The sequence below is a fragment of the Seriola aureovittata genome, chromosome 1 (genome assembly GCF_021018895.1).
Source record: "Seriola aureovittata isolate HTS-2021-v1 ecotype China chromosome 1, ASM2101889v1, whole genome shotgun sequence".
Lineage (NCBI taxonomy): Eukaryota > Metazoa > Chordata > Actinopteri > Carangiformes > Carangidae > Seriola > Seriola aureovittata.
This window is the reverse complement of record NC_079364.1, coordinates 13,994,549-14,009,205: the sequence shown is the minus strand read 5'-3', so window position 1 is coordinate 14,009,205 and position 14,657 is coordinate 13,994,549. Positions and strand designations below refer to the sequence as shown.

General features: G+C 39.4%; 1 protein-coding gene across 3 annotated transcripts in view; it reads right to left on the bottom strand.

Moving 5' to 3' along the window:
- The window catches only part of syt7b (synaptotagmin VIIb), a 92,999-nt gene extending 79,914 nt beyond the window's left edge, over positions 1 to 13,085 (bottom strand). The window contains exon 1 of one of the 3 annotated variants that reach the window (XM_056390385.1): positions 12,485 to 13,085. In XM_056390385.1, coding sequence (XP_056246360.1) covers positions 12,485 to 12,518 — 34 coding nt within the window. In that variant the 5' untranslated portion in view covers positions 12,519 to 13,085. The remainder of the gene's footprint in view (positions 1 to 12,484) is intronic. The other 2 variants (XM_056389643.1, XM_056391206.1) reach the window with 2 other exon arrangements.
- Positions 13,086 to 14,657: the final 1,572 nt, after the last annotated feature.

Genomic DNA, 14,657 nt, shown 5'->3' with positions numbered 1-14,657 from the left:
TTCTTTCTCTTTTGCTATTTTTTCCTATTTGTCTCTGCCTCTTTGTGTCTGATTTGTGCTCCTGTGATCCATGCAGTATGCCATTGTTTCATGATTCTGAGCCCCAGTGCCACGGCAATCTAGGACAACATCGCAAGGATCACACACTGCAAACACTGTGGCATACATAAGATAGTGAGACACAGAGACAGAGAGCGGGTTGGGTGGTGGCTTGATGAATATAGAGATTGCAAAATTAAAGATTTTTTTTGTTTTTTGCTGGCATACTTTTAAGAGGATATGGTAACTCTAGAATGGAACTGTAATCTAATGATGTATCCAAGTTGATAATATATATGTTTTCTGTCAGCGAAATTGACCGAGCATTTTTCCAATGTGACCCAACATTTCTTTCATTTCTCAGAGGCAACTTTTCTGAGGACATGATGAAGCGGACAGTCACATAAAAATTCAGGATATGGTTTTATATCCCCTGCCTATCCAACTTGGGAAAAACCCATGTGGTCTCTTGATGGTTCCTCTAAATTATTCAAAGAATTTATTTATAAATAAACACTGACTGGCCCTGTACCCAGCTGTTTGGTTTTCTCTCCTGTAACTCTCGAATCTCCAGCAACCAGTCCAACCAAGTAAACAACCAAAAAACACTCCCTCAACCAGTCCAAGAACTTCTCTTTCAATGACCACTTCACAGTTCTTCTCATAAATCTGACTGTTTCTGCCTCTCCTTCGTTTTATAATACTTCTCTCATACATTTTTTAGCTGTGCTAGTGGCATCGCTCTGTGTATGGCCATAGCAGTCTGTTGGTCAGTCTGTTAGTTGGTCCACCAAATAGCTTAACAAGTATTGGATGGAACTGCCATGAACTTTTGTACAGACCATCATGGTCTCCAGATGAAGAACCTTTCCATCTGGCGCAACCATGAGGTTGACATTTGTGGCTTTGAGTGAAATACCTCGACAACAATTAGATGGAGTGCCATAGGGCTGGGCGATATGACTTCAAGTGAATATTACGATTATCTCACACTTTTACATTTATACATGCTTCATATTCGGCAATATGATTGTGTTCCAAGTGATTAAACAAATTGGTATTGTTACCTTTGCTTGCTGAAATTGTTGTTCTGCAGTGTTTTCATTTGACTTCTTTTTGTCTGGTGTAGTCTTCACTGAAACCAGAATCTGCCCAAACGACATACACAGCATTCTTTTTAGATATAAGCAGCTCGGGTTGAGGCTCAGTGTTTTCGTGTCATCCATATCACCAGCTTCACTTTGAGTGAACGTGGACTAAAGTTAGTTGGATGGGGCAAACAAAAGTACAAAACTCAACGATATTCAGTTTACAAAGATATAAAACAGAAAAGCAGCAAATCATCAGTTTTGAGAGCATGGAATCACAGAATATTTGGCATTTCGAGCCATACCAGCAGCAATTCTCTTGGGATGATAATGTTGGTCTTTTGGTCAGTCCATTTTTGCTCTAGACTGAAATATCTCTCAGCTGCACTTAGTTCGGTGCTACTAAGCAAATGTTACAGTGTCAACATGCTCCAAGCCCGATTGTGCCCAAGTACAGCCTGAATTGTCTACTACTACGTCTACTATAGATGCACCCATTACATCTCATAACATGTTCACACACAAACTCCATCTTTCACACAGGATGAAGGATGTTGGATGTCAGTAATTCACTATAAATCAAAGCATTACACTGTCTCTAAACAACAAGGTGTCCTGATTGTTAAATTAACAGACAATGCAAAAGCAAAGAACGCAAACACGTCAAGAAGAACACGTCAGTATTTATTGCACATATACACTGGCATAAAGTAGTGCTACAGTAATCCTTTAGTTCCTATAGTTATCACCCTTTCACTCTTAAGCCAAGCACTGTCAGATTTATGTCTTGGTTAAGAGAAGAGTCAAAAACGCATGTTGGTTCATATGTTAATAATGTGTTGATTCAGGCTCATCTCTAACACACTTTTATCCTTTCACACTGTCTGTCGGTCAGCAATGCATGACAGGAGAACTATTTTTTCCTATATTTCCATACTCTAGATGAATACAGATTGTGCCTGAAAAATTGATCAAAATATACAGAGATGACATAAAGGGACATGCTTGTTTGGTACAAGACCCAGCAAAAATCACCTCATCATCATTCATGTATTTTTTTCAGTTAAAATAAAATGCAAAAATGACCATTCCAACTGAAATCGTTACTCATATCACAATCACAATATTTACAAAAATAATTGCGATTTTTTTTTTTTGTTGCATATTGTTAAGCACAAATGCAGATGTTTCTTCAATATATGTTTTCTTACTCTACAAAACACTTCTGCTTTGCCTACTCTCCTTTCTCCAAAATCCCTCATTGGAGTGCCATCATTGCTCTCCATCCTTCTTCTTTCCCTCCCACCCCATTCATGGCCACTTTCCATCACAATAATTTAAGCATTTAAAATGTATGATGGATTTAGACACACTGGGAAAATAAAAACAATCCATTAAAAGCAGGGAGAAGGAAATTGAAGGAGAGAGGCGCAGAAGTGACGCTGGAGCAGGAGAACATCAGCTTGACAATGACACAAAAACTGATGCGGATGTTGTCACACATCATTGCGAACACAGACACGCACATACAGTGTGGTTCAAAAGTCTGAGACCATGAATGGGAAAATGGTCTCAGACTTTCGGACCCCATTGTATGCATGACCAAACACCTCATTTACAAAGGGATGGGACCTTCCATTATGCTAACTTGTAAACAAACACTCACACTCATATTTCTCCATCTCATTGCCCTGGGCAGAGGACATTGTATAGATAGCTGATAACAAGAGAATTGCAATTACAACCATAAGTGGCAGTGTACAGGTGGTGGGCGTTTAGTTGTAATGGAAAATATGGGTGACTGGCATTGTGATGATGTGCGGGTCACGCCAGGCTTTTAAAATGACTTTATATTCTATATGTGCATTTATACTTTAAATTTTCTGTCTTTTCTGTCTCCTCAAACACATATCCATTGAATCCTTAATGGCCATAAAACCAACAGACAATAAGAGCTGTCTATCTAGAGTGAGCTGACTACTAAGGAGTGAAAGGAGGAGAGAATATACAGTATATTTGTAGTCAATAGTAACCCAGGGAATACACAATATCACAAATAAGGCATATATCAAAGGGAAAGAGTAATGAACTGTACAATTAGGAAGGAAAAGTACAAGAAAATTGAACAGACAGATGGGAGAAGTACATTTAAATGTAACCTGCTCAGAATTTTCTTTAAATAATGCACTGCCTCTGCAACAGCCTGTCCAGTCTGTTCTTTGGGAGCGAGGCTGAGTCACCTTCATGCCCTCAGTGCCTCAGGAGAAGAACACTGTAGCACATCCTCAGCTGCTGCTCAACAGCCCTGAGATGGACACGGCGGCTGCGCATTGACCAAGTGCTGAAGGCTGGAGCAGACATCAACCTCGAGGACTCCGTCTAAGGCAAGCTACTTCATCCAGCAATGTAGACCACTGCGTTCATCACTGGGGTGAAACAAAAGTCGGGCTCGGCAGGCCTCAGAGCAGAGTGAAACTGGCAGCTGAAGGTTGACAAGGGAAGTAGCTCAAATTCTCAGACACTATGGAGTGCGAATTGTCAGTTCAGACATTGTGCTTCTGTCTGATACAGCAGAGAAGTGAGGTTTTGCATTCTTCAGCCTCTTCAGCTGATTGTTTCATGGCAGGATGGGCCAGAGAAGGCAAACAGGGGGTAAGGGCGAAATGTTAGCTTCAATAGAGCCGAGACAATTACTTCATTGATCAAAAGTCAATCAATAGAAATAATTATGACAATTTTGATCATTCAATCAATATCATTTAAGTCATTTATCAAGCAACAAGATGATCTAGAGCCATATTAGCCACTCTATGGACCCATAGACACAGCAGCACTTTGGGATAAATGCTAATTTCAGCATGCTACCCTGCTCACAATGACAATGCTAACATGCTGATGTCAAGCAGGTATAACAGTTCATAGGGTCAAAATCTTAGTTTAGAGTGTTAACATGCTAACATTTGCTAATTAACACTAAACATAAAGTGCAACTGAAAAATATTTAAGTCTGGACCAAAATTGGGCCAAACAACAGACCAACATTACCTTCCCTAGATCCCAGATCCATGCCACCACAGTGGCATAAATGTCAAATATACTCTGACCCCAGCTTCTAAAATGTGTGCTTTTCTCTGTTTTATATCATTGTCAATTTAGTATCTTTGAGTTTTGTACTGCTGTTTGGACAAAACTATTTAAGGATGTCACCTTGGGCATTTGCCACCATCTTCTGGCATTTTGTAAACTAAACAATTAATCAGTGAATCAAAAAAGAAGCAATGGATTAACTGAAAAAAAAAAACAATCGATGGTTGCAGCCATATTTGCTATATTAGCCTGGAAAACATTGACTGAGAGTTTATTGACCCCTGCTGCTGGAAGCCAGATCAAACAGCAAACTATGGAGAGTGATTTAGGTGACTCAGTCTGATTCTCAATAACCTCATACTGCACAGCTAATCAAACATGTTAACAGAAACCTATTCTGGTGGAAAGACAAATTTGACTTTGTTTCCAGAAAAGCTATTTTGAAGGAGCAAAGGGCTTGGTACACACACCAGCTCTTCCTGCAGGGTTCACAACTCCTGAGTATGAAAGGACCCCAGGACTCCACATGCTACCTGGACACTAACCGATGCCTGCTCCACCAGTGGGTGTTGCTGAGGTTAGGATGTCTGATATGCATCAGAGTAAAACCTAATTAACTGTGAACTAAACATTTGTGCTACATTTAATAGTCCCTGAGAGCTTCTTTGCATTAGCTTATTTAATTATATTGCCTCTCTACTACCTGTAATGAATCATTAACCAGTCGAACATAAATGTTTTTGCTGGGAACTGGGATCCAAAACTGGATCCAGTGAAAGTACAGGATATCACGCAGGCATCAGTGTTTGTTTGTATACAAATGCATTATCATGACATGTGAAATGATACAGTATTGAAAACCTGCGGGGTGGGAGGATAGAGAGAGTTCGTGGAGGAAGTCGAGGGTTGGTACAGTAACAGAGAATTGAAAAGAAGAGGAAACAGAACAAAAGAGCAGAGAGGAAATGAGGGGCTGCATGTGTGACAATGACAGCAACGTAGCCTTTGACATCATTCTCATCAAGACTTTTACAAGTCCAAGACTGTGTTTGTATGTGTCTGCGCATTCTCTGTCTATTCTCTGTCAGCCCTGTATTGGCAGGAAGATCCTGTCTGTGCGTAGCTCTGTCTCACCATCTGTTCCTGGCTAGACTGCTGATATCTGTTCTTATAATATCCTGTTCGCCTCTCTCAGTCTAGGTGGGGTGCACACATCTTTTATCTGGATTATTTCTTCCTCTTTGTCATCCATCCATCCGTCCGTCCATCACTCTGGCCAGCCAAACATCCAGAAAGCTATCAATCCCCCACTTACACAATTAATTTTTGTGTCCTGTTCAATAATACAAGGAGGGCCAAGTTGCACTCTTACTCTTGATGCGACATTGCTCCCTCTGGCTCCATTCTGGGCAGGAGAACAAACCACAAATAGCCCTCTGCCTTACTCATATTGAGAGCCTTTCAGAGTCACATAAGACCACTGTGGGTTGAGACAGGAGTCCCAAACAATATCTCTCTGTCCTATCCTACATAACTACCAAATTAAAGCAATCACCACTTTAAGTTGGTTTTTTCAGTCAATTCATAGTGTAGAGATCAACATAAAATGTTAAGTGGAGAGCCTATAGGAAGCATGCCTTTATCCAAGATGCCTCACTGTTCAATCAGCTGTTGTCTGTAATCCCCAAAGAATACTTGGCAGTGTTTCGAAGTCACGTCTTTGTCGCTGAACGAGCAAATCCTGCTGATAGGGGCACCTGTTCTGAGCTGGAGTGGGATCTGGAGGTGATAACCTACACCTCTGCATACATCAAGGCATTCCACGTATGAGAGAGACACAGTTCATGTAGGGAGGTGCAATGGATGGACCAAGAAAACATAAGATCTTAACACAGCTGTTCATTTTGCATCTCCAACCTACAGTCCAAGTTTTTTAGTTTTTTTTTTTTTTTTTTTAAGCATAACCACGATTATCCCTTCACTTTACCCAAATTATTGACACAATGAAGATGAGGGACCCCAAACCTGAGTGAAGTAATCAATCATTTTAACCCAAACCATGATTTTCTACTAAACCAAACCCAGTTGTTTTGGTGCCTAAATCTAACCAAACCTTACGAGTCTAATACGATAAAAATAATAAAACAGATTGGTGCTAAAACAGATTTACATTTCAATAGTGATTTGTATGATATTGCCCACTGGTAGGGACTTCACATCAGAGAAAAATGTGTATGTGTCATTTTAAAGGGCATGGACAAGCAGTGTATTTTATCATTTAATTTGGAGGACATGTCTATCTAACTATTTACATCCCTTTTCATATGTACAAGTACAAATCCCTTACTTACAAATGCCTTGTAGGAGCGACTGTACTAGTGTGTATATATCCTTATTTATATGATTCATTGTCTAGGGACTACAAAGGCATGTAAAGGACACAGAACTGTTGGAGAGAGATCGAGGAGGCAGTGCGATGCAGCCAGGAGAAGCTTTTGACAGCAAGCTTTTTACCCTGCATTTGAAAGTGGCCAATTAGATGTGGTATAAAAAGATTTTACTTTTAGATGTGGTTGGATCACATGTCATATGACCTACATTGTTTTGAGCATACTGATGCCTTACAGTGGGAGAAAAAAGTGAAGGGGGAAGTGGTTACCCCAAAATAAGTTATCAAAATATGAGCAGTACCATAGTGCATTTTTACAGGGCACTGCTTGTCTGTTATTTAGTTAGGCCAGAAAAAAAGGTGACTGTTGTTGAGTCACATCCTCGAATCAAAGCTCAAATAAATCAAATAATTTGATTCTATATACAGAGGCATCCTTCTGTCTCACCCCATGAGTCTTACCGGGACATCAGACTGTTCAGATGGCAAGAGATTATATTAACTTGAACAAACTTTAAAATATACTTAAATGTACTGTTATTCTCGTCAGAATTTTATCAAACAGACGACCTTGGAGAGCATCTTACAAACATCTTACATCATTATCAAAAAAGGGCACATCCAGCACCTTGTTTCTCCCTTTCTTTCCCCTGTCCCTCTCCTCTTAATTGTTTCTGTGTAACTGTGTGAAGACCAGTATTGCTTCAATGAGTTCACTAAATAAAAAGGCACAGTGTATGTCTCTTTCTCTCTTTTGCTTCCTCAAGAGTACTCACTACTCAGAGGCACAGCATAGATATTCTCTCAAAACCTACCTCTCTTGCTTCCTCTCTGCCTCTGTCTCCAATTATCTATTTCTGTATTTCTCCACCAGCCCCCTATATCTGCCAGTAATATTTTCAACCCACACTGCTGGTACAGTGGTAGGCTACTTTTCTTGATGCAACCTCATCCAGATTTCAAAATCTACTCTGCCATCTCTGGCCATCTGTTATCCTTACGCACTGCTACTTATCAATAATTGTGAGGCACAAAGTAAAACCCAGACAAGATGGCAAACAGGGTCAAGTGAGAGGAGAGAAAGAAGCAAGGCGAATGCAGAGAACAATTACGATGCTGTCTTTATCACGGACATGCTGTTGTAACAGAGTTATGTAAGAGCATGGGCTTCTGTCTAAACCACACACCAAATCTATTATAAATGCAACCACAATGCAGAAATATACTCTTACATACACTAAATCTCGCAATGTGTTTCCCAGAACAGGTTTATCAGATGGATGTAAACAAATAGGAATACATTATTAAGATAGGAACAGATAAGGTGATCTGAACAAATATAAACAGCATTCAAATTTTCACAGTAATTTATTCCATCCACATAACAGAAACTGACAAGCTGAAGCTAGGGACCGTCTCCAAAGTGCTTGCAATATGGCCAAGAGAGCTTTTCAGACTGCTTTTCTTTCCAACACTACAAAATAATTTTATTTTAACAGACATCTTCCCCCTCCACCTTCTTTTTTCACTTATGAATTATCACCAACAACAGGAAAGGAAACAGTGGTCTCCCGTGTTAAGGTCTGATGTTTTGTTGGCCAATAAATCCATTCTGACTTCCTCCCTTCACTAACCTTGTAGCTCCTTGTATATTCTCCTTTGCTCTTCTTATTATTATTACAGCCTCTAGAGGGCTTTGTCTCTTCAACGTAAACATGTCATATTCGGACTGAGGCAACTGATGCTGTCAACAGTCTCAATGCGACTCAGTGAGCCATAAAGGCTCTTCTTTTTTGTTAATGGCTTTGTTGTTTTTTATTTTGGATAAGTCATTCAAACTTGACATTCATCTGGGCCTCATCTGTTTACACACATAACCACCTCTTCTTTTTCCACTGTGCACTTCCTCCCGCCCCATTAATATTTACAGTCACACAACTTTTCTTTTAGACTCAATTTAGACCTAACACAGAAAATGAAGCAATCAAGACAATGTTTCACATCTTCCAGTATAAATCTCTGGTTACTCTGGTGAAATAAACAAATACAGGTACAGGTATTAGTTTTATGTTGCACTCCTACTTTATAAAAAAGAGGGCACTACAATATTGATCAAAAAAGAGTCACCTCACATCTGATCATTTTGGTGTTTCAGCTGACATGTTTCGCCATCAATGCCTTTTTTTTTCTTCTTTCAAGTCAAATACAATACGAGAGATATTGATGTGGCAGTTTTCTGAAACACTGAAGAATTTATTTGTCTGGCCTTGCTCACCACACACAGACCCATCATCTGTCCCTCTCTGTGACACCTTGTGTCTTTTTATTAGCCCCCTCCTGTCTGACTTTTCTATTCCACCATTATTTTTGATGCGATCTTCCATCATCCTCCTCTTTGGTTGTAAATATGTTTGCACCTAAGTAGAAAAGGGCAATATTTCCCCTTGCATGGTCTCACTGTCTGTTCCTCGAGTCTGTAAATCTAAGTAGCTTGCTTCCCAACACTATGAATAAAAATATCTTTGTTTCAGACTCTATTAATTACTACTCTCTCTCCTCTCTCCAGCAGTTTTCTCAAACTACTAATAAGATTCCAGCCCATTAGTTGTAACCACAATATTAATTACACGTTTCCCTATGAGTGTGAATGCTACCGATATTAAGCAATTATTTCTGAATGTTTACATGTCAGATTAATAATGATTCTCTTTTGCACCTTGCATCGAGGCCTACTTGACGCCTGACATTCACACCTAACCTGTTCTGGAGAGATTACAACAACGCCGCAGAAAGATCTCAACACAAACGACAGAATACTACACTATGAAACGTATCTCTGCCTATGCTTAAAACTGTATATTTGTTTATACATCTACATATTCTGATGAATTATTTACTATGCTCATGCCTGTTCATGTGCATAAATGTTCTATACATTTTCAAAAAAAAAATATATTACATATTCTATTCTTAAAGCACAGACTAGGACAGCTTGATCAATATTTGGGAAAATCAGCAAACCACAGAACTTGGATTGCATTGTGGCATTAAACCCAATAAATGACACCAACACAAATGAGGCCCATAATACTTTGTGATTTTTTACACTTGTAGTATTGAGACTTATATAGTGAATAATTACACCATGAGAAGCCACCAACTGTCACTTCAGCCTTCTATTTACAGTTCAGTTTGCAGCACCTCCAGATATCGTATACTTATGACATTAAAGGTTTGAGTCTTAGTTCAGCAGTTTTAATCATATTACAGTCTAATAGCTGTAAAATAAACAAAATAATTGAAAAATTCCCCAAAATTCCCAAATCTCTATTCTTGTTGTGACTTAATAGTGCTAATCACTGCACCATGTCCCACTAAAAATGTCCAAGCTACCTCTAGCATTAACGGACAAATTGTTTCAAAGTACATGATAACTAATAACATCTACACTGCTCAGGCATATTGATTACTTTAAATTCTCTCATTACTTCAGGTAAGTCCAGACGGTGAAGGAGTTGAAACTACAGCTCATCCGTAGTTTCTCAGCCAACAGGTGGAAAAAATTATAAAACATACACGAACAAACTATGTGCTGAGAAAACCATATTCTCTGGAATGAACTGTCTCTTTTGTTTTTAACATAAATTACAAATGCTGTAGTAAACACTTTATGCCTTTCTAAAATTTTTCTTAAAAATAGATTGTTTCTGCAGGAAAATGTGTTAAATGTATTTTTGCATTGTCTAGACTATGCAGGGTAATGCTACATGACACTTAAAGCTGGAGGCTGGGCTATAATTTTTTTGGTAATGAATCTGAGCTATTGATCTGATTCACTTTGACACAGCAGACAGCCTATAAGCATAAAACGCCATCTGTTTTAGTAGAGAGTTTAAGTAGTAAATCGGCAGGCCTTATAGAACATTTAAGAACTCCAGGCAGCTTTAATATGTCACTTTCAGTAAGTTAGACTGTTGGAATAGCTTGTCAGTGTTAGAGATCAACAATTTAAATATGAGCAAAAGCAATCCGCCAGTTTGTTCTTTGTTTTCTCAGGATTGTCATTTGTTTTGTGCCATCTTTAAGTCAGTTTTATGGAAAATGTATGTAAAGTTTAGAGATTGTAGTCATGTCTTCCAATTTATTTTGGTGTGTTATTTGTAATTCGTAGAAATATCAACATCAGCACTTTAGTTGTATCTATGCACTTCATACTTTATATAATTCATCATACTTATTTGAGATGTACTTGATAAACTTCTTCCTCTTTATACTATCATTACTATTATTGTCGTTCATCTGTAGGAGTCTCACTGTCAGCATTGACCTTTAAAATTCAGTTTTCAATGTAATGAATTACCTAAGTTTATTTCAGCAGCATTTATAGAAAAACTCTTACATCAGTATTTTCAAGGTGCTGTGCTTAAGTACGGCTGGGTTTTGCTGTTATATTTCACCTTCTCATCACTGCCTTTTGACTTGCACAACTCTCTCTCACACATTGCCTCTCGCTTTCAGATGCACAGACACTGACACAGACCTGTCACACTTACACACACACACAACACACACAACACACACACTCCTGTCACATAATCATGAAATCACTTCTAGTTGTAGATTGTGACTCATCTTTTGTCCCTGGTGAAACCATATCTGGCAATGAGGTCGTAAGACATTTTAGAAGAGGGGTAAAGCAGTGTGCCACTGTGTAGGCACCACTCACCACATGGGGAACTCCTCACTAAACAGCATGCTTTACAGCGGGTAAAAACAAAGATATTAGCCGCCCATAAAGCTTGACAGTTGAACATAAAAAATGAATGTTGTATTTCCTTGCCAGTAATATCACCTCATTATCTGCATGCTGCTCACATGTGAGAGTTTATGGTATAGTGTTTTACTATTTTAACATGGAAAAATTGAATTCTGGTCAGAAATGCAGTGCCGATATTTTACTTATTTTACATTTTCATTTATGATTGGAGAGTTTTTGAACATTACATGTAGTAGATTGATGAATCTAATACAAGTCCACAGGTAAAACACTGCTGATAATGGTCCTACTGTACATACTACATGTCAGTCATTATAATGGTGCTTAAATTACTTCATGTGGGTGTGGTGGACACAAGGCAAGTCCTACTGCTGTTTATTTAATAATGCTTAGTAAGACACTGGCTGCGTCATGTCGACAGACATTCAGAGGCAGTTCTCCTTCATCAGGTGTTAGTCAGTGACCTCGACCTCAGTTCAAAGATTGAGAGTAAAAATATCCTGTATGGAGCTGGCTGATGCATCAAAAGCTATCTACTCCCTGATTATTTCTCCTGATGGAAGGGTTCGTGTCATTACACACCGTCTGCTCTCTAATTCTCCCCACCGACCACGACGGAGGACACACATCCGTGGCGACTCAATTACCGACAACGATACAAACGCGCGCGCCTGATAGCGACACAAACCCGGGAGGCTGCTCATCAATATGAGCGACAACAGATGACCTTGTGCATTAATGCTCTGGTGACCTCGTGCAAAAACAACCGTGGATGCGAACATCCACAGCGGATCCAAATAAGAGTACAACAAGTGCTCAAGTGGCTGTCTCACAGACAGTCACTACATTGCCACCTTGGGTGTATGCAACATCCCTTCTCGCTGCCATCCAAGGCTTTTCAGCGCGTTTTGGTGAAAGGCAGACAAGCAATAGCAGAATAATTGCAGCAGTTACCACCAGCTTGTTGGAATGATCCCCTGCATCATTACTTGACATCTACATGACACACTCAAGGGCATCTGGCAACCAACGCGAGAGCTTTGAACTATACAGAGTGCCTGGGTTAAAATGATCTACCGATGGCCGCTGAAATCTTTTGCTCACCTTTGCTGTTATCTTCTTCTCTGTTGAGATGCATGACTCTTCTTACAATGTACTCATTTAGGCTGCCTTCTTCTTGTAGCAAAGCCGTGCTCTTTTCCAAAGAGTTCTCAGGATAAACTCTTATTCCAATTTTGGATTTGTGGTCCTTTGCCCGCTTATTGTCTTGTTCGGCTGGCACGCATGGACGCGCCTGCACTTGTGCGTCCTCTTCCCCTTGTTGAGCTGGAGCAGGTAGTGTAGGTGATGTTGGGAGTCTGCATGTATTTTAGCTCTCTCACTTTGTCTCTCCCACTCTCTTTTTTCCCTCTCACCACAGAGTCACTCAAAGGGATGGTCGCAGTAAAGGTTTTAGGGAGGAGACGACAGGCAGACGGGCGGGGTGACGTGAAAGAAGTCGGTAGTAGGTCGTCTACTCATAGATGAAGCGAAGAATCCGTGCGCCCTCAGTGTTGTTGACCATGTCATCAGAGGCTCCCGTCTCCAATATCCCAAGACATCGAGACATTTTGCGCACACTTTCACTCCGAAACCACAAATTTATGTGTAGCTCATGAAATCTGAACAGATATAAATCAGGATATTCATATGCAAATCATGTTTTTATGTAGGCCAATATCGCTCATATTTTCAACAGAAAACGCCATGACATTCAGCTGCCAGGCACGTTGTATCCTCCCTGATATTGATAATAGTAGTAAATATGACAGACGGACGATTCCTATAATCAATATACAGTATAGTATCGAAGTCTGCCGCAGCTCTGTGTGATGAAAAGAACGCAGATGAAAGCAGGAGTATGAAGACATTACTGGTAATGTCACCACCAATGACATGAACTAATGTTTTTTCACAATCAGTCCTGATCATCAGACATGCTTAATAGCCTCCCGGTGATTTCACTGTCGGATCAATAATCAATGGGATTCACGTGAGAATCTCTTTTCACACAACCTGTCAGAAGTTGCAGCCTACGTTCTATCTGTCGCTCACGTGTTGAGCCTCTGCTTTTCATCAGCGTCAGTGTCATGAGCAGCCTGTGTGCTTTCATTGTGATCATCATGCCATTACAGCCAATAGGCCTATACAGTCGATCAGGCACATTTACTCACCATTCACGTTCGCCCGGGGCCATGCGTGTTACACGGCTCAATGGCGGTCCCTAGTGTTACATATCAAACAGTGGTCATCTGGCTGAGGAGGCGAGATCATTCCTCTCGTCCATCATTATGTTAAATACGTTAAATAAGATAGCCCGCGGTCAGTGAAAACAGATGTGCTCATAATTTGTGATACTGGACTATATGAATAAAATTTGACTTGACTTTAGTCTTTGACTAATACAGCTTAACTTACAACATGCATTTAGTGTCTCACTAGCAGTTAAAGGTAAAGGTCATTATGTAGGGAAACACTAGTTGAAAAAAATAAATCATAATTAATTGCCTATATTAGTATATTAATGGTGATTGATATAGCTAATATAATTTGCACCAAACTATACATTTATTATGGTCATATGGTTATTTATTTTCTCTATCTATTCTAAAAGACATCTGGATCCATTATATTGCAATTCCTGAGGTTTCTCTAAAAATCAAAGGTGTCATATGTGGTACAGACTGTAAACTGCTTTGAGGCAAATTTTGTGATTTGCTATTTTGGGCAAAATAAACAAAACGGATGTGACTTGATTTATCTAACATCTATAAATTGAACTGTAAATAATAATACTTATATATGTATAACACAAACCTTAAATCTTATGTATATTGGAACAGCCTTCTACTGGCTACAAAAGCAGTTTGCCAAAGAATATAGGAAGAAAATAGGCTTTGATTAATTATCCATGGACATGTGTTTTATATGTCTCAATTTCTGACATATTGAACTGGCAACTTTACCTGACTGACAAACAGTAAAAGGTGATTTCTGGGAAAGATTTTCAATTTGCCACATCTTGAACTTGGATTACAGTGCTTCATCAGTTCACTGCTCTGCTGTGTTGAGTCTCAGTTTGATGTTTGTTCCTTTGTTCTACCACCTAGATTTCTGTCTGACACCTCTCTTGTGATAGCCCACCATGTGTCATTTTTGTGCTTCTCTGTAAAGCTGATAGTCTTCTGGTACAGCCTTGTTGGTTCTGCTTTATGGCAAGTGTGGAATCCACTTAATC